This window comes from Ctenopharyngodon idella, chromosome 2 (assembly GCF_019924925.1).
Source record: "Ctenopharyngodon idella isolate HZGC_01 chromosome 2, HZGC01, whole genome shotgun sequence".
Taxonomy (NCBI): Eukaryota; Metazoa; Chordata; class Actinopteri; order Cypriniformes; family Xenocyprididae; genus Ctenopharyngodon; species Ctenopharyngodon idella.
In genome coordinates this window covers 38,351,468-38,371,962 of record NC_067221.1, presented here as the reverse complement: position 1 = coordinate 38,371,962, position 20,495 = coordinate 38,351,468, and the positions used below count along the sequence as shown (strand labels likewise).

The 20,495-nt window shown below is 36.9% G+C and overlaps 1 protein-coding gene across 1 annotated transcript in view; it reads left to right on the top strand.

Moving 5' to 3' along the window:
* cntnap2b (contactin associated protein 2b) overlaps positions 1 to 20,495 on the top strand; it is a 42,566-nt gene that overhangs the window by 3,669 nt on the left and 18,402 nt on the right. Inside the window, exons 2-10 of the mRNA XM_051875118.1 lie at positions 10,041 to 10,151; positions 11,332 to 11,525; positions 12,693 to 12,840; positions 13,249 to 13,452; positions 14,316 to 14,500; positions 15,576 to 15,719; positions 17,522 to 17,780; positions 19,187 to 19,336; positions 19,745 to 19,907. Of these exons, the coding sequence (XP_051731078.1) occupies positions 10,041 to 10,151; positions 11,332 to 11,525; positions 12,693 to 12,840; positions 13,249 to 13,452; positions 14,316 to 14,500; positions 15,576 to 15,719; positions 17,522 to 17,780; positions 19,187 to 19,336; positions 19,745 to 19,907 (1,558 nt within the window). The remainder of the gene's footprint in view (positions 1 to 10,040; positions 10,152 to 11,331; positions 11,526 to 12,692; positions 12,841 to 13,248; positions 13,453 to 14,315; positions 14,501 to 15,575; positions 15,720 to 17,521; positions 17,781 to 19,186; positions 19,337 to 19,744; positions 19,908 to 20,495) is intronic.

Here is a 20,495-nt window from a genome sequence, read left to right as displayed (position 1 = left end):
TCCTCCTGGCGACCAAAAAATGTCCCAGTATTACTATCCTTGTGGGGACATTCTATGCAGATTTAAATAAAATAGTTGTATTATTGTAATTTTTCTACTGCAATACAGTAAAGAATATGGAAATTACAGTAATAGAATCTAGCAAGTGATTAAAAAAAATCTAAATTAAAACTAATTTTTATGGCAAAATGTGCTTAGTTGTCATAAAAATAATATCACAATACAAAAAAAAAAAAAAAACCCTTTACTGGTCCTGTTAATTTTCTAAAATTTTATTTTAATTTTAAAAAATGTAATTTTTTCCTTTTAATTTTGGGAGGAAATGTGACATTGGCGTGTTTTGTGAGATTCCCCCTATTATGCCTCTAGGCCTTCATTTACTCCCCCTCTCTGATTATCACGCACAGTCCCAACATGCTCCATGAATCTGAATCACAGATTCACCCAGGGAGACGTGAACGACACAAAGCCTTCCGGCAGGCCCTCCTCCCCATCCAGGCTTTGAGAGCTCATGTTTTCAATCAAATCCCAATTTATGAACTATCCCCCATGAACAGATGTGGTTTGGAGAGCAAGAGGAGGCAAACAAAGGCCAATTGCGATGACCTGTCAACTCATTAATTCAAGATGTGGCTGTTGACTGTAGCTTCATAATTGACATCTACACCACAAAGGTAATTAAACATGTTGACTTAGAGCAGATGCTGGCTCACATGAGCAGGATTCAGCCATGAGTAAAACAGATTTTAGTGTCTTAATACTCACTTTATGGAGTTTCAATGGGATTATCATTCCAGGGAAAGTGTTGACTCTTTTTTTTTTTTCTTGTTTTATGACCATAAATTCCAAGCAAAATTTCCATAAGACTTTTATTAAAGAGGCTTTTAATACTTTATTATATATTTTTGAATCTGACTTGAGACTATTTTTGAAAAGACTTTTTGTATACAGTATGGGTTTTTTTTTTCACTTAAATACATAGCGTAAAGATTGAATTCTTATACAAACCAAAATCTTTTTGTCATCTTAGTGATGTTTCTCAAGTAAGCTTATCCTGATCTCAGATATTATAACTGGGAAATAAAACAAAAATGCTCATTAAGAATATGATTTTTGTAGTGCATAAAATGGCATACTTTTAAATCTTAAAGGTAGGGTAGGCAATTTCGGAGAGGCTAGCAATAGCAAGCTAGCTTTGAAAGCATGAGATCCCACCCTCTCTTCAGAGCATTTCCAAAGCCACGCCTCCTCCAAAACACATGAACGCGCACAGCAGAGTCTGCAAAGCTTTAAACGACCAAAGCACATAACATTACAATAATAATGAACGTAAACAACTTACAGAGCTCTTACTTGTACCACCTGATTGCTGCAGATTCATTTCGACGTTGATAGTGTTGCTATACGCATATATCTGAGTCTGAGGACGTGAACAGCCATGCGTAGAACGTTACGGGTTGCCATCTCGTAATTACGGTTACAACACGGTGTGAACGCAGCATAAACTTGTTGTTTTGGTTCAGGAGGAGCTGTAAAAGGCGGCTGCTCTTTGTTTGTGGTGCTCAGTGACTGTCTGTCTACAACTCTGCATAGCCTTACAGACCACGCTGATGACGTGTGATGTCTGCGCGAGCAGGTGCGTGGAGGTATGGAAATACATATATTGACAGACAGGTAGGACATCCTATCATCACATCATTGTCATTTTTTGGTCCTGAGATTTCCATGGAAGATATATGTACATTTTTTTTAATATTTAGACCACTTCTATTATTGATTGCTGTCAGGATGTGAAGAGAGTTTTAACCAGTAAAACAAAAAATTGCCTACCCTACCTTTAAATGTAGAAGCTATAGGTTAGATTTAACATACTCAACCAGCTTCTTGTCAAGTTCATTCATTCAAGATACTGCAGTATTCTAGCGCATTCACAGGCTGCCTATGGACTGTCTGATACATACTGCTCACAAAAATGGTGAGAGCTTTTCAAAATCACAAGCTTTTTATCTGTCCTCTGAGATGGAAAGTTGACTTGAAGGTAACAGGCTCCAACAGAGCGCTTCAGAGGAACTACTAGTCTGGCAAGGTTTGCAAAAGTCTCTGCAAGGCTATAGCAGAGTTAATCATGAAATATTAAAGGTACTTTAATAATTTGATCATTTTGCATTCTTATGTTGATTATGTCCTACTCTCATGGGTGTTGTGCTGCATGGCTTTAAAAGCAGGCAGGAATTATTCATTTTGAAATTTGCTGATATGTAAACTCTCTACTTTCGCCGATAAGCAGTAAGCGAGTATCAGGAAGTTATAATGTTGTTCCAAACCTTTAGGCTGCTATTATTTTCTTTGAAAGACAGAAGCACAGTGGAGGTTTGGATGTTGATAATATAACGTCATAGGTTCTCAAGTATCTTTTAATCAAACATCATGATGTCAAACCTGCTCCATATTTGATCTGAGAGCTGCTGCGCTGACGACTGATCAATCAGTAGCATTCATATGCATGACAAACATCTCTCTTATGTTGCAGTTTCCATGTATTCAACTCATAATGCCTTTTACTCCGGTGGATTTTCATTAATGTGGCTAATGCTTGAATAGATATGTCAGTATTCATTAAGACATGCAGCACTTGTCTCCTTTTGACATTGATCGGTTCCTCGAAGTAATTTCATAATTAAATTTTCTCTGTATTCTGTATGCTTCTGTTACTGCAGGTATCAGCAAGCAGAGGAAATCATTGAAAGAAGATATTGTTTTTAAGATTATCAATATGCAATTATATAACAATACATGAGGCAAATAGTGTCTATATCTCTGATTACTAATAGTGTTTGGTAGCAGATACTGTTTGTTCAGGATTTGTCAACTATACATACATGTTTGAAGGCATGACCATGTTGTGTTCTCACATGGTTTGACAGATAATTAGATAGATTGATGAATGCGAACCTCACTAATGTATTCACCAATAGGAAAAGGACACATTTTCATTAAGGTGACCTAAACTCACCACTGTGGCTGCTAGGACATTGCTATTCAGTTGCCTTTGGGGAGGCTAGCTGCACAATTTGAGGCATGAAGATGAACCTGTAGGTACATAAAGTTTTTGTGATGGTTGTGTAAAATTCATGTAATTCGAAAAAAGTAGTCGTTGAATGTATATTGTCTCAAAGCAATGATAAATGATCCACAGTTTAGCGTACATAGACTGCTTTGTTGCTCAAAGTGGGAAGAGTTTTAAAAAAGTGACCTAAGTATTGAGAAATGGGTTCTAGTGATCGTAAAAAAAAACAACTGTAAACACTACTGCCTGGATTGCTGCATCTCGAAGCACATGAAGGCCACAGAGGCAGAAAGAGAACCATGAACACAACAACAGAAGCTCTTTGAGAGATGTGCGCATCATTTTGAGTCATTTACCGACGAGAAAGCTATTTTGTCTAGGCCACCGTGCCTCTAAACATTACTGATTTCTCTTTGAGCCTGCAGTTTAAATGAAGCTGCTGAACGTCAGAGGTTTATCTATCTATCTATCTATCTATCTATCTATCTATCTATCTATCTGTCTGTCTGTCTGTCTCTCTGTCTGTCTGTCCATCCATCCTTTCGTTTTATGTTTGCCATATTATCAACAAAGTTCATCTTGACAATTTCTTTATAGTTACTTTCTTCTTTTGGCTGCTTAGAAATTCTGGCCACACATTTTTTTCCACTGATTTCTTCAGTGTTCTCTGTACAGCATTTTGATTGAGCTCACAGCGTGTTGCAGGCTGCTGTATTATTGTGGTATCATCGATTTCAGATTCACCAGCTCCTAAAGCATGTCATTCAGACAGCCCCTTCCAGTCTAAGTGGGTGGTTCTTGGCCAGATTCATGCCGATAGTCAAAAGTCCGGCTTTGCGAGACTCGTTCTATGGGCATTGACTGTACATTGCTGGCTCAGTGAGAGAGATGTTTGTCTGGCAGACTAATGGACTGTTTGTTCACTACACACTGTGAAGGATCCATACAAATGCTGATTCAGAGCCAAAATATTTGGCAACTGAGGTATCTGTATTTCAGTGAGACCAATATGCCTTCATGTTTTTCTTGTCTTATTCGCTCTCTGTTTATCTATCTTTCCTTAAGACCGCTGCATAAATATTGGAGAACACACATTATGCTCCATAAACTGGTGAGCTGCCTTGTCTCTCTAAGTTGGAACCTGTGCCAAACTAGAACGGGAAAGTGAATCTGTGGTATCAGTTTCAATCTCTCATGTGGTTCGCTTCACTCTTGTCTAGTGCTGCAACTCATATAGAAGCACTAGACTGATTGCACTGTGAAATACTAGTTTATTTTTGTTTTCTCTTCTTTTTTTCTCTCTTTTTTTAAAAAGTGGAAATTAAATTTTGTGTAATCAACATTACGCCTTAAAATGGCAGCACACTAGGTTTTGGAACAGAGTCACTAACCCTAGAAAAAGTAAATTTCATGGCTGTGAACAGCATGGACTGATTTCATTACACAGCATTCTTAGCTTTTTCACGTCTTCCCCAAACACACACAGAAAAAATATGTAAGAGTCTTCACACTGCTCAAACTGAGGATGAGTGTGTATCTCCTACAACAGGAGCCTGAGAATATCATTATCTTTTTTTAGAGGACACAAGGGTTATTTTTGACACAACCTCGACTCAGCAGACTCAAAGTCAATTTAAACCTGTTGTTTTAGAGCTGTGTGTAATGAGGTGAGAGGCAGAATAAGGACAGATCTCAGAGAGTGGAACAGACTGCTGGGAAATGTTTTTCTTTGGTGGATCATAGAGGGGTGATTGGTACTTTTAAAAAGTAGATAGTTCAATATAGTGTTCGAAACATTTTTCAGCAACTCTGTTTGGTGATTCTAGTGATTTGATCATCAATTTAATGAGAAATGTTTGAGTTCAAATTGAGATCTCTGACATTTGATTGTAGACTTTTGTATCATGGCAAATCTGGGCACAATTTTAGACCTTATTGAGATTACTGGGATCTTTTAGGGCCCAACAGTTTTTAATGTTTTTCTTTTTTTTATGTTTTTGACCAAGGCTGCATTTATTTGATTAAAAATACAGTAAAAACAATAAAATAACTGCTCTCTATTTGAATACATTTTAAAATATAATGTATTCCAATGAGTCCAAAGCCATATATATATATATATATATATAATCTTTTCCAAAGTTCTCAAAAATGTTCTCATTGGCTGTAAATTTGTAATTTCTCATTGACCTGCTGTAGAGCTGATATCAGTAATCTGAGTCATATTACACAGCACCTGAGGCTGAAGAGAGAGATCAGTGTTGAATCCATGAGATTCATGGGCTCTCTGGGTAAATGAAAGGTTTATCCCAGGAGAAGATCACGATCAATATATGAGCACTCTGGTGTTCGATCAAAGAATATCCTCTGAGCAATCGCGCTCTCGCTCTAATTCTAGAGCTCAAAGGAATTCACGATCACTGTACTGAAGTGTTTAGTTGTACGTGGAAGGGCGTTTCTTTTTTGGAGCCGATAGCCTTGTGAGCAGTGCTCCGAAATGAGACATGGTTGTGCTTCGGGCGACTCCAGTTGGTGGCGCTAAAGGGATTGAGTTAGAGATTCTAAATTTGCTGTGGTTAATGTTGGGACTTTCCTCTATCTGTGTGCCAAATTTCACAACTTTTTACTATACTCTTTGCCATCTATGGGCTGCCTAGACTCGAGCGGAAGAAGAAGAAAAAATAAGAACAACAGGATACAAAAAAAAAAAAAAACCCGGATACAACGCATCTTTGGTGTTTGACCCCTAAAAAGAAGAAAAAAGTTTATATACATGCATCAAAGGAGAATTCTGTTATGTTTCATTTTTCTAAAATTTCTGTCATTTCTACCAAATCTCAAATGATGTGATTGATAACATTCTGTGGATAAAATAAATAAATAAATAAATTAAAAAAAACACATTTTAAGCATTTATTTTTTGGAATATAATGATGATCAACTCCTTTATTGGTTACATTTTATTTCAATGGCCCACTTTAGACATTATTACTAAGTGCAACTACATGTCACTAACTAACAAGACTAACTTATGACTGGATTCAAATAGCAAACAACTCTTACTGCACGGCACTCACCGCAACAGAGTTTTAAAAATGGTGGTTGAAATAAAATGCTTTGTGAACTGAACCAATCAGCATGTTCAGCGCCCAAGTCCCACCCCCGAAAGTTCCTGAACTTTGAAAAGTACTAACTTGCGAGCAAGGACTTTCTGAGGGGAAAATTTAGTCTCTAGTTCTTGGGAAAACTTCCTGCGGTGGACACGCTGCTTATGACACTGATGTCTACTTGGTAACCGGTACATTAGCTTTTGAAAAAACATTATTAGTAGCAAAATGATGTTTTCAAGATGGAAATGACTCCATAAAATGTCTGCTCTGGGCATTTATTGACATGAGCATAGTGTACAACGTGTCTCTTGCTGATCAAATTAGTAAGCATATTTCCGTATGATGGGAAATAGCCATCTTTGAGGACTCAACCTCATCACATCTGGTTGAAGGTCAACATTGCAAATGTGCTTGCTGACATTTATGTGATCTCTGGAGGGTTCACTAGATGCAGAACGTGTCAGAGAAAATGCATCCATGTTATAAGAACATCGACACATCCTCTCACAGCGGGAAATAATCACTCATGTCTGTATGTGAAATCCATCTGCTGCATGATGACTCATTGAAATGTTTTGTTTTTGTTCATGCAGCATTTTCCATGTAGACATCCATGTGTGTATTTAACTGATTTAAAGTCACTTTTGTTGTGCCTTACCTCTGAAACTACACTCTAAAAAGTAATTCAGCCTGATACCACAGCTTAAATAAATGCATGGTTGCAAGTTAAAAATTCTAATTTATTGATTTAGTTAAACCTTTTAAGTTGCAAACATTATTTTATTGAGTTCTGTTGACATAATATTTTTGATCATTACATTAACTTAACGCTGTGTATAATTTAAACTCAAATCGAATTTTTAAAAAACTTAAGTTGTAGTAACTTAATGAAATTGTTTGATAACTTTGAAATTTTGGTAGTAGATTTCTAGTTCCCAGCATGCTTTGCATTGGACTGGATAAAGAGAATAAATTAATTATGTTGAAATTAAAGGGATAGTTCACCTAAAAATGAAAATTCTGTCATCATTTACTCACCCTCAAGTTGTTCCAAACCTGTATGAATTTCTTTCTTCTGCTGAAGACAAAAAAAGATATTTTAAAAAGAATATTGGTTACCAAACAGTTGACTGGCCCCTATTGACTTCTATAGTATGGACAAAATAACATCAACGGGAACCAAAAACCTAAATTCTTCAGCTGAAGAAAGAAATTCATACAGGTTTGGAACAACTTGAAGGTGAGTAATTGATGACAGAATTTTCATTTTTGGGTGAACTGTCACTTTAAGTGTTATTTTATTTGTGAAGAGAAAGACCTGTTAGTGTTTAATGCTGTTATGTTTGACATTCAATAGAGTTTCTGTAATGAAGTTTTTGTGGTTACCTGTGCTGAAGATGACATGAAGGTAAATTGACTCTATAAGCAATGACTGCGCTACTTGTTCATTAAAAATACATGCTTAATAAGTTACATTAAGCATTGTGCTATGATAGCTGTGGATTTGAACTGAAATAGTAGTTGAAGAGACTGATTTTTTGAGACTGTCCTCCTCCAAAAAACGACCCTATAGGTCATTTTTTCAAGCACCTTTTTTTGATCTATATTTACATTTTAAAGTCATGCGCCCTCTAGCTGGCGTAAAAATAATGACAGTGTTGTGCTAAGTCTGCCGTCATGAAATGACGTATGACCGTCGTTACCAATCAAAATGCGTGTTCATTTAAATCAATATGTGGACTTTTTACACTGTCCCTTACCCACCATTTGTCCTATTTCCATTTAGCAAAACTCATTTCTTTTTATTAACGACTACACCTACACCTACCCCTACCCAACCCTAAACCTACCCTTAGTGATTTATAGTGCATATATACTTTATGAGCACATGAGTTCCCTGGGATCAAACCCACGATCGCATGACTGCATATTGTTGTATATTGCAATGCTCTACCAACTGAGCCACACGAAACCCGAAATATGATGCAGATAAAAGGGAACAATGCATTAAAATGAACGTGTCCTGTTGTCGGTAGTGGTGCAACTTTAGTAAACGCTCCTATGGGATGTATTTCAGGGAAGGGACAAACGACCTACATGGGCGTATTGGTTGGAGGACATGTTGGATTTTTCTGAGTAACCAACTTAAAAATTAGTTTATGTTACAAATTATTAAGTTCATTTAACTCAGTATAATTTGTTGGTTGAACATAATTTCATTTGAAGCTGTCATAACTGCAAACTGTTGGGTTAATTATTATCGTTGAGCCAACACGTTATTTTTTTTTTTGTGTGTAGTTAACATATATGCTGGTTGAATAATGTGAACATTTATCACAGTTCACCCAAAAAGTTATATGTTTTGATCAACATGAGAATATGTATAAATGTTTTTCTTCAGTTCCTTTTTGCCATACAAAGAAATTCAATGAAAGTCAACTTACAAAACAGGCATAGGGCAACATTTTCATGTAATATTTATATTTTATTTTGTTTCAGCTTTATTTCGGCTACTGAAAATGATTGAATAGTTTTAGTTTATTGTTTTTTCTTGGTATCTTTGTACATGTTTTTTTTTTTTTTTTATCTTTTTGTATTCATCACCATTACTTTTCCCCACTGATGGCCATAAATATGGTGAATGATCTAAAAAATTCATGTGACTAAGTTTAATGGTTATATTTTGTTCTGTTTTGGTTTAGATTCAACGTGTTTTGGTTCTGTTTTCCCTGTTCCTGTTTGCCTGTGTGCCCTGTCATTTGACCCAGTGTGTGTCACTTTTGTTCCTTTGATTAATTATCCTGATCACCTGCTTTCCAATTAATTAACTTATTAGTTCCTCTTGTATTTAAGTCCTGTCTTCATTCAGTTCATTGTGTGGTGTTGTCTATATTAAGTGGTTGTTAAATCTGTTTCCCGAGTTTTTCTGGGTTTTTGCATAAAAGACTGTTTCCTTGAATTATTCTTGTCGTGTGCCTCATTGTAGCAACCATCTCATGACACTAAGATGAATTGAATGCATTTGAAAAGAAGTTTGAATTTATCTGGTAAAGTTTTAAGATGTCTTTTTACTGCACTGCAGTGGCGTGCACATTGATCGCAAAAGTGAAAGTGCCCTTTGCGGTCGCATCGCGGTGCCCCTGCGTTCCTACTTCTCCCCCCCCGGGGAGAAGTCTCTACCGCGGGAGAACAATCACCACCCCAGAACGCGATTGCACCCCTGCCTTCGCGGAGGTCTGTGCACGCCACTGCTGCACTGTCTTAAAAATGATTTGTATTAACACTGTAAATCATGAGGCCCATAAATAGAGACTCATGTTGGTGAGAGAGGAGTACTCAGACTCTGGCCTTGAATCTGTCCTCCTCTGGTCAGAGAAATTGGGTTACGAGGAGCCTATTTAAACTCTGCAGACTGACCGCACCCACAGTGGCCAGAAACATGAAGGGGCTTTCAGTGAGACACATGTTCCACTTCTGAAAGCTTCTGAATTTTGTGTTGACTTTCTAACAAACCTTGACTTTGCTAAGCTGAGAGGTGTTGAGTTACTTTCGGATGGTGTTTTCATGTATAATGCACTAGGATAGAAATCATTACAAGATTAATTCTGACTGTTCTAAATGTGGAAAAATGCATCAGTAATGTATTAGAACACCATATAAAAACTGCATTTATTTGTCAGATTGTACTAAAGAGGAGATTTGCAACATAATGTTGACATGTATGCACTATTGCCACTGAATTTTAAAGAAACTTGATATTAAAGGAGTGTTCTATCTGAATGGCTGCATTTTTCTATAATTGTGATATACAATCTGTTTAGAGATATTTCAAACATATGTTTTTCTGTTTCTGTTTTTTTCAGAGAGGTGTGATGAGGTGTTGGCTTCACCCCTTCCCTACAGCGCCTTCACCAGCTCCTCCGTGTTGGCAGCTGATTTTGGCGCTGGCTATGCAAAACTCAACAGGAGAGTAGGTGAGGATGAGCTTTACGGCTGTGTTCAGAATGGATTACTAGCGTACAGAGAAGCCTCATGCTCATCAAGGCCGCATTTATTCAATCATTATTATTACCATTTGAAATAACTGTTTTCTATATGAATATCCATTAAAATGTAATTTATTCCTGTGATGCAAAGCTGAATTTTCAGCATCATTACTCCAGTCTTCAGTGTCGCATGATCCTTCAGAAATCATTCTAATATGCTGATTTGATGCTCAAGAAACATTTCTTATTATGTTGAAAACAATTGTGCTGCTTCATATTTTTCAAATTATTTTGTGTTTTTTAGGATTCTTTGATTAATAGAAAGATCAAAAGATCAGCATTTGTATGAAATAGAAATCTTTTGTAACATTATAAAGGTCTTTACTGTAACCTTTGATGAAATTTAATGTGTCCTTGCTCAGTAAAATTATTAATTTCTTTCAAAAAATAAAAATCTTACTGATAAACTTGTGAATGGGAGTGTACATTGAATACTGCCTACTAAAAAAAAAATAGTATGTGAAGTATACTTAATGCAGTGATGTAGTATGCTCCATTGTTAGCACATTACCTTATTTGGCTGTAAGAGGTGTCCAATTAAATACAGTTAATTTGCATGCAAAATGTTGGCATAAATTTGCATTTTGATCCAAATTTGTATAAACGGGTCAGTATAAATAATGAGGCACAATGTTAAAAACCTCGGCTGCAATCACTTCCAGGTTCATTCATCACACTGGAAATGTAAGGTCTACTCAATAGCATTGCGCTGTAGGATACACATCCTGTATTGTATAGTAGTAGGTCATCTGGGTCAACCATGCATAAAGAAAATTTGCATACTGCAGAAAATGTAAGAGTAGTATGGCTATTCACAGCATGAATGTCACTCTCATGTCCGCTGTGTCTCTTTCCTCATTGGTTGACATTTAGACAGAGATGCGGTGCGATTCAATGCAGATAAAGTATACTTTAGGATTTGCTTAGATTGCATAATAGAGAAAACATCTCTGTAGGTCATAATGAATTTTAATGCACATTCTGGCTACCGTTAAGGAAGTATAGTGCTAATGGAGCATTATGGAGCTGCGATGTGGATCGTAATTCAAGCTTGGCAGCATGTGCTGTTTCCTCACATCCGATTTGACTTGTACTTTGTCTTTGATAGGCAATGGAGGATGGTCACCGTTAGACTCCGACAGGTACCAGTGGCTACAGGTGGACCTCAGGGCCAGGAAACAGATCACTGCCATAGCAACACAGGGCAGATACAGCAGCTCTGATTGGACGAAACATTACAGGCTTCTCTACAGTGACACGGGAAGCAACTGGAAGCCGTATCGGCAGGACAGCAACATATGGGTGAGTTTACAGGGAACACTGTGATTTATAGCTCAGGGAGTAAATATTGTTTTTGGGTTACCAAATCTGAGAATAACAGCTGCTGCTGTGTCGTGCAAAATTCACATGACCCACAAAGGTTTAGAAAAAAAGTGAAACTTTTCCTCTATATATTCTGGACAGTAAATCTTTTTCTTTTAAAATGAGAAAGTTATATATTGAAATCATTAATTTTATTGCTGACTATCTAAGCACAATTTAAATCATTTTTGAGATTTCTTCTGAAACTCTGAGACATAAAACTGTGTTTTTCTATAAAAATCTGATAAGCTGAAGACTTTTGCAAAAGTCTCTTGTTTTAATCTGAGAAAACCTGCATAAGAATTAATTAAGAAGTCAATATTTGCTCTCTATTTACTATTATTGCTCTCTAGGAGAAGCATTTGAGATATTAAGGAGATCTCATTTATTATTTCTGATTTTCAAATGCTAACATGCATATTTTTGTCTCAAGATTGCAAATGCAATTACACTGATTTCTATGGAAGCTTGTTTCCACCCCTAAATAAAAAAATAAAAACTTTTTATCTCACAATTCTGACTTTTTTGAGTTATAAAGTCAGAATTACAAAATACAAAGTCACAATTCTGACTTTTTTTTGTCACAATTGCGAGTTATCACGCAATTCTGACTTTATAATTTGCAATTCTGACTTTATAATTTGCAATTCTGATTTTATATCACACAATTCTGACTTTATAATTTGCAATTCGGATTTTATATCACGCAATTCTGACTTTATAACTCGCAATTGTGAGTTTAGATCTCGCAATTCTGAGAAAAAAGTCAACATTGTATGATATAAACTTGCAATTGCACGAAAAAAGTCAGAATTGTAAGATAAAAAGTCGCAATTACCTTTTTTTATTTTTATTTCATGGCAGAAACAAGCTTCCATTAATTTCCCACGACACATTACGGCACACATAATTCCCTCCTTGCTGAAATGCTCAATAACAGTGCTTATGAAAATAAATTAAGATGCAAAGCCAGTTCTCCTGGAGATACGTGCCGAGAGCCTGTCGTATTGATCTGTGTACACAGAATGAGTAGTAATGGAGTGTCTCACTCACAGAAGGAGGTTTTCTCAATGCCTTTATAAAGTGTTTCACTCTTTTCTGCCTCAGACATTTTCAGGTAACTGGGACTCAGAACGGGCCGTGCGGAATGAACTGCAGCACCCTTTCGTGGCTCGATACGTGCGTTTCATCCCGCTGGACTGGAGTGAGGAGGGGAAAATTGGTCTGAGAGTGGAGATCTATGGCTGCGCTTACTGTGAGTAGATGTTAAAGTGGTCTTTTTTAAACATTTTAATAATATTTTAACCCTTTCATTACCTAACCTCTTTGTGCAATTCTTACTTTAGGCATTGCTTGCTTACTTTGTTGTCGGGACCAGTATAGTTGCATCATTCTTCAAAAACAGGCTCTTTAGCATATTGTGTTTGGTCTTCTTGGGCTGTGGACGGAGTGTCAAGTTTTCAAAGTCAGAGTATATATAATACACACTGAATGTTTATTTGAAGATCAAGGAATATTCTGCATAATCATTCATGATATGGTCCCTTTAAAAGCAAATATGTTCAGTTTCACCACTGTTGCATCATCAGTTGGTTGATTGGAAAAAAACATGAGAAAAGACTTCAAATGTTTGTTTGAGACTGACCCATATTCTTGCATTCAGGGGCGGACATGATCAGCTTTGACGGCCAGGGAGTGATTTCCTATCGGTTCAGACAGAAAAAGATGAAGATCTTGAAGGATGTGATATCATTGAAGTTTAAGACCACTAAAGGAGACGGCATTCTGCTGCACGGAGAGGGACAACAGGGCGATTATATCACTCTAGAGCTACAGCGAGCCAAACTACTGCTGCAGATCAACCTGGGTAATGTTTTTAACTAAAGAGTGATGGTGATACAATACCATTCAAGTTAGGGGTTAGTACGGTTTTTTTTAACCCTCTGGTCCTCTTCGGTAAAATTATTTACGTTTTGAAATTTTACGCTTTTTTGCTTCATCAGAATGGGATGACACTTGGTGACTTTTGTCGCATTAGCTATGTGAACACATAAAAAAATCATGGACATGATTTGGATATGTTAAAGGATCCAAAAAGAAATAGTCACACTTGGCTCCTTCGTGGTCAAAAATGACCGACAGGAAAAAAATGGGCAAATACAAAAACATACAAAAACTCAGAGAATCCTTTGGTGGTAATGTGCAGAAAAAAGTGCACATTACTTAATTCATGAACTGGTGTGGCTGTAAAAATATGGTAAAATTGAGCCAAAAGACTCAAATATAAGGTTGAAATCAGATCAAACCCAGATTTATTAAGCTGTGATAAAACATAACTGTTAATTTTTGATGATGAATTTTCATGTTATGTGTAACAAAATGTCCTCCTCTGTGTTCAGGTTTGACTGTAGTAAAATTAATGCAAAAACTGACACTTCAAATCAACATTTCGAACAAACAAACAAACAAAAAATCTAAACCTTGACAAAAAGTAGTCTTTGAGAATGTCTAAGTATAAATCCAAATACAAAACTTAATAAAAATAAGTATTTATGTCTAAAAACTACAAGAGAATTTATAAGCCACTTTATATAAAACTATATATGAATACTGCTATTTTCAATATTATTATAAATATTTTTTTTGTCTCCTTAGCCAATTTGGATGGATCCTGGTTTGACCCATCTGACCCGTTTCACTAATAGCTTTTGATGCTTGTGTCTATTTCAGGCAGTAATCAGTACGGCTCCATTCAGGGTCACACATCAGTGTCTAGCGGCAGCCTGTTGGATGACGACCACTGGCACTCTGTTCTGATCGAACGCTACAGACGCAGCGTCAACTTCACACTCGACCAGCACACACAGAGCTTCCGCACAAATGGAGAGTTTGACCACCTGGATCTGGACTACGAAGTAAATGACCGATTTCAAATAAATCTGTTTTGTTATGTGTTAAAATAAATATATTTTTTTACATTTTCAACTTTCTTTAGTATGTAATTTTGCTGTTTGAGAATGAAAAAGGTCTGTAAAGTTACAAAGCACATAGTCACTCCAGCGGGAGTTATTCTCTATATCAGTGTCACTGTTTCTGAACTCCCTAAAACACCTCCATTGTAGTCTTGAGTTTTCTTCTGGAAACGAACACATCACAATGTTCCTCATTTAAATAATTCCCGTCCAAGGCATATGCAAAATAAAGTTGCCTGGTTGAGTTGCATTAGTAGTGTGTTATAACTTGCAGTTATGGTAAGGGGGGTAACATTTCTGAAATACACTCGAAGTGGTTGAAAAACACACTGATCCAGTCGACCAATCAGAGCACATTGTGCTTTTCAGAAGGAGGGGCTTCATCGAGACAGAAACTAAACAGAGCGTTACTGACAGACTGGGAAGAGAGGTGCTGCAACAATGTAGAAAAATATGAAATTTTTTTTTTTTTTTTTTTTGAAGATTCAAGCATGAAAACCTATTCTAGTAGATCCCAAAAACAAAATGGCATCTGATTAAAGATTAGGAGGGCATGTGAATTTAACAAAAAAAAAATAATGATGTGCATGGATAAATCATTTATAATGAATACTGCAATATTCCATAAAAAACAAGAATTGTCAATGTCAATTTTGATTTCATGGTGAATTTCTGAATTGAAAACATGTCAAGATTTTGCAGTAAACTATCGCTTTAATATCACATAAAAGCCATTAAGACAATTATATATTTGCATATTATGTAATAATGCCTCAGTCCTCTCTCATTTTCTCTCTCATGTTCCATTTACGCCTCTCCCCCACTCTGTTTAATCATCTTACCCCAATGCTACCGGGAACTGGGTCTTTAGCACACATATGATTTCGTTCACTGGGTGGCATTTATTCAAACAGATAGATAGCGTAGATAAGATTAAATAAGATTAATGTTTTGCTGTTGGTATTATAGATGGTAAATGTTTCTATCACTTTCACTGTACTTCGGTGTCTATTCCCAGATTACATTTGGAGGGATGCCAGTGTCTGCCAAACCCAGCTCAGGGGCCAGAGAGAACTACATCGGCTGCATGGAGGCCATTCATTACAACGGGGACAATATCACTAACCTCGCACGCAGGAGAAAAGTAGACACCTCCAGCTTTGTACGTGCCAAATTTACATGTCTATTTTTATCAAATGAACACTGCAGGGCTCTCCAATGCCTTGTGGAGATAATTCAGTAGCTGTACAGAGGAATTGCTGTTGTTGGGTATTACGTTACTCTAAAACAGCAATCCTCAACCTTTTTGACTCCACTATTGTCAAAATGTATTTTTATTTTTATTTATAGAATCCAGGACTGTCAATATATGAATTAATTTATTAATAAATAAATAAATATTTTTAATAATTAAGTAATTAAAATAATTATATAAAAATATATTAAATTATATAAAAATTAGTGCTGTCAATTGATTAAAAAATAACCAATTAATTGCACATTTTTCTGTAATTAATTGCAATTAATCGCACCTAACATTAAAGTTTTTAATATATTTTTATATTGTAATAATTTCACATCTAATCTCCAAATTAATGTAGAAACAACATAAAGACAGTATATTTTAAATATTTGATCTAACAGGTAGGAAATATCCAGAAATTGAATAAAGCTATCAAACACTTCACAGTCTTCACTGCATAATTTAGATTAAAATAGAGATTCGTTTTTATTAAAGCTACAGAAGTCACTCAGTTAAGAGCAGTAAGTGAATTTATAAATAAATAATTCCTCGTCTGGGATCGTGTAGAGCCCTTTTGAAGCTGCATTGAAACTGCAATTTGGACCTTCAATCCGTTGAACCCTGTTTAAGTCCACTATATGGAGAAAAATCCTGGAATGTTTTCCTCAAAAACCTTAATTTCTTTTCGACTGAAGAAAGAAAGACATAAACATCTTGGATGACATGGGGGTGAATTAAGGGTGAATTCTGAAGTGAACTCATCCTTTAAAAAAGGTTCTTTATTGGCATCTATGGTTCTGTGAAGAAACTGTAACATTCATGGAACCTTTCCATTGCACAAAAGGTTCTTTATAGTGAAAAAAAGTTTTTAAAATAAAAAATGTTCTTAACACTAAAATGTTTTTTTTTTAAAGAACTGTTCACTGAAAGGTTCTTAAATTTTAGCTGTTTTGTTTTAGCTGTTTAAATCATTTTAAACCCAAGCCCCTAAGAACCACTGCTCTAAAAGATTGAATTACTTCTGGTTACAAGAAATAAGAAACGACCCCATTTACTTTCTTAATACAGATTTTAGGCATTCTGTTGTTTTTTCAGTGATTGTTCTAATTTGATTCTTTGTATTGTTTACAGTAATCTCAGCTCCCAAAGGTTTGCGGCTTTTATATCTCACATTAAAATTCAATAGATACAGTTCCTCTCCCTGCACTAACCTCAGTCATAAACAGAGATGTCCTTCCCTTTCCCACATTGCTCTGTGTGTGAGGACAGACGTGAAGTGAGAAGTGCTGTCACTGTGTGTGTTCTGTGATTATTCACAATGACTACATAATGACTGCCGGTTATTGTCCACAGTCCCTTTCTATGCTGGAAAATCCAGGTCGTGCCAATTTAAGGTGATTAAGTGGAGTTTTGAAAAATGGTGGCTACTTTTCCTGGTCCAAGGTGGTCTGCCAATCTTAAACAGCTTGACTTGACCAACCAGGTCCACTGGCTGGTATTTCAGCTGATCCACCATCTAGACCAGTGTGGACTAGCTAGAAACATCACAAAACCAGCTACCACCTTAAGCTGGTTTTAGCTGGATTTTCCAGTATGGTCCTGATGTGAACTGAATAAAACTCCCTCTTACTATGACCAAATGAATCTGTCCTCTGAAATTCTGCTGCAAAGTTTGTAATCATTAGAAATGTTCATTTTTATGTGTGTTGTTCCCATTCCAGCATAACCTGACGTTCTCTTGCACGGAATCACGCACGTACCCTGCCTTCTTTAACTCCACCGGCTCCTTGCAGCTTCCGGGTCGGACTGACGCAGACACAGTGTCGGTCAGACTTCAGTTTCGGACATGGAATCCCAGCGGTCTGCTGTTCTTTACTCCACTCATGCCTGGAGGGGTGGAGGTCAGCCTGGTGGAGGGTAAAGTTACTGTCCACATCTACGTCGCACTGGGCAAGAATACACGTGTGGACATATCCTCAGGTAACATTACACCTGAAAACACACACTGAGAGCTCTCTCAGTTTCTAGACTTTCTTTAGTTTCAGCTTCCACTGGTATTTTATTTCTGTTTTTATTGGAATAAATGAATCTAAAAAGTTTAAATATCCTGATAGATTCTCATACCTCATAACAACACCTTGGCAACCATCCAAAACACCCTAGCAAACACATAGAAGCACTTAAAACACTCAGAACAGCCATTTAGAACACCTTAGCATCCACAAATCAACACCATGGCAACCTCACAAAACACTCTAGAAACTGCATGAGCAACATGAAAGCAACCACTTAGAACCACATAGCAACGCATTAAAATAGAAATCTTTAGCATCCCTATAGCAACACTCTAGCAACCATCCAGAACATTGTAGCAACCACATAGCAACACATTTAAAACACTAAGAACACCTCAACATTCCTGTAGAAACACCCTAGCAGCCATTTAGAACATCTTAGTATCCTCATAGCAACACCTTGGCAACCACCCAGAACACCCTAGAAATTGCAGAGCAGTATGATAGTAACCACTCAGAACCCAATAGCAACATACTAAAACACTCAGAACCTCTTGCATCCCTGTAGCAACACAATAACAGCCATTTAAAACAACTTAGCATCTGCATAGTAACACCTTGGCAACCACACAGAACACCATAGAATCTGCATAGCAGCATGATAGCATCCATTCAAAACATAATATCAACACACTAAAAACACTCGGAACCTCTGACATCTTTGTAGCAACACCATAGCAGCCATTTAAAACACCTTAGCATCTGCATAGCAACACCTTAACAACCACCCAGAACATCCTAGAAACTACATAGCAGCATGATAGCAACCATTCAAAACAACGTATCAACAGACTAAAAACACTCAGAATCTCTGGCATCCCTGTAGCAACACCCTAGTAGCCATTTAAAACACCTTAGCATCTGCATAGCAACACCTTGGCAACCAACCAGAACACCCTAGAAACTGCATAGCAGCATGATAGCAACCATTCAAAACAACATAGCAACACACTAAAACACTTAGAACCTCTGGCATCCCTGTAGCAACACCCTAGCAGCTTTTTAAAACACCGTAGCATATCAGCATAGCAACACCTTGGCAGCCACCCAAAACAATCAGAACTTCTTAGTATCCCTGTAGCAACACCCACAACCCACAACCACATAGCAATACATTTAAAACACTAAGAACTTAAAATCATTATACCAACCCCTTCAGTATATTGACCAGTGAAACATGGACAAAAACACACACACACACACACACACACATACACACACACACACACACACAAAAAAAAACAACTAAAATACAGCTAGAAGAGCCTGATTTCCCTTTTGCTCATGGAGGTAAACCATTTCGCTGTGCAGGTTCTGGTCTTAATGACGGACAATGGCACAGCGTTCACTTCCTGGCACTGGAGAGCATTGCCATGTTGACCATTAATGGAGACGAGATGTCCACAGTGAGAGCTGCCCTCCCCATTCAAATCAGGACTGGAGGAGATTATTTTTTCGGAGGTAAATGTAGGAACCACCTCTCTTTTTTGTATATCAAACTTTATAATATAAACACAACCAGTTAAAAGTTTGTAATAATTAAGATTTTTAATGTTGTTGAAAAAAGTCTCTTATGTGATCAAAAATACAATAAGTATTGTGGCAGTATTGACAGAAAATTTAAATAACTTTTCTATTTGAATAGATTTTAAAGTTTGATTTATTCCTAAAATGGCAAAGCTGAATTTTCAGCATCATTACTCCAATTTTCACTGTCACATGATCCTTCAGAAATCATTCTAATCGTATATTATTAAATTTAATTATGATGGATACTTATTGTCAGCACCTTATTATGTACACTTGATCTGCTTTGCATGACTGCACATCTGAGATTACAGGTTTTAATTTCCTTGTTGCCATGTGCAGGATACTTCCCGCGGACAGACCTTTCTCCATCCCAGCGCTCCTTTCAGGGCTGCATGCAGCTCATACATGTCGATGACCAGTTGGTCGACTTGCAATCTGTGGAGCAAGGCATGCTGGGTAGCTTTGAGAACGTCAGCTTGGATATGTGTGCCATCATAGACAGGTAATTCATTCTAAGTATAAACTTGCACTGATGGAGAGACCCGATGTAAATTTGCATACAACCACTCAAATTATTTTACAGATTTATGCATATTCTGCTTTGTAAAAGTCAACATGCACTCTCCTTTCAGCTTTGCTTTTCATATGATAATGTCACGTCCCTTTGAGTTAAAGTCAATCCCCCGTACCCATCCATATTCATTCATGAACACGCTGCACTGCACTCTCACAGATGACTCTGCAAACTAATGAAGAACAGATGTTTGCCTTTGATCGCAATGTTCTGATCAAAGCCTCTGCTGTATTTTGATTGTCTTTTTTTTTTTTTGTTCAATCTCTCCAAAAGCAATAAGACGTTTCTCAAGCTGTACCACTGATTGCTTTATTAGAGTCATGAGGACTTTCAGAGCTGTGAAGCCGCTTCGAGAAGCTTATGTAAGCCATATCTGACTCACTTCAGCAGGAGTTCCTCAAAGCTCTGTCACGTGTCCTGCCCCATTTGATCAGGCCGACTGTGTTAACATGCAGGATCAGGATCTTCTGCAGACAGGACTTAAAGACTGTGAAATAAGGCTTTATAGAGCTACAA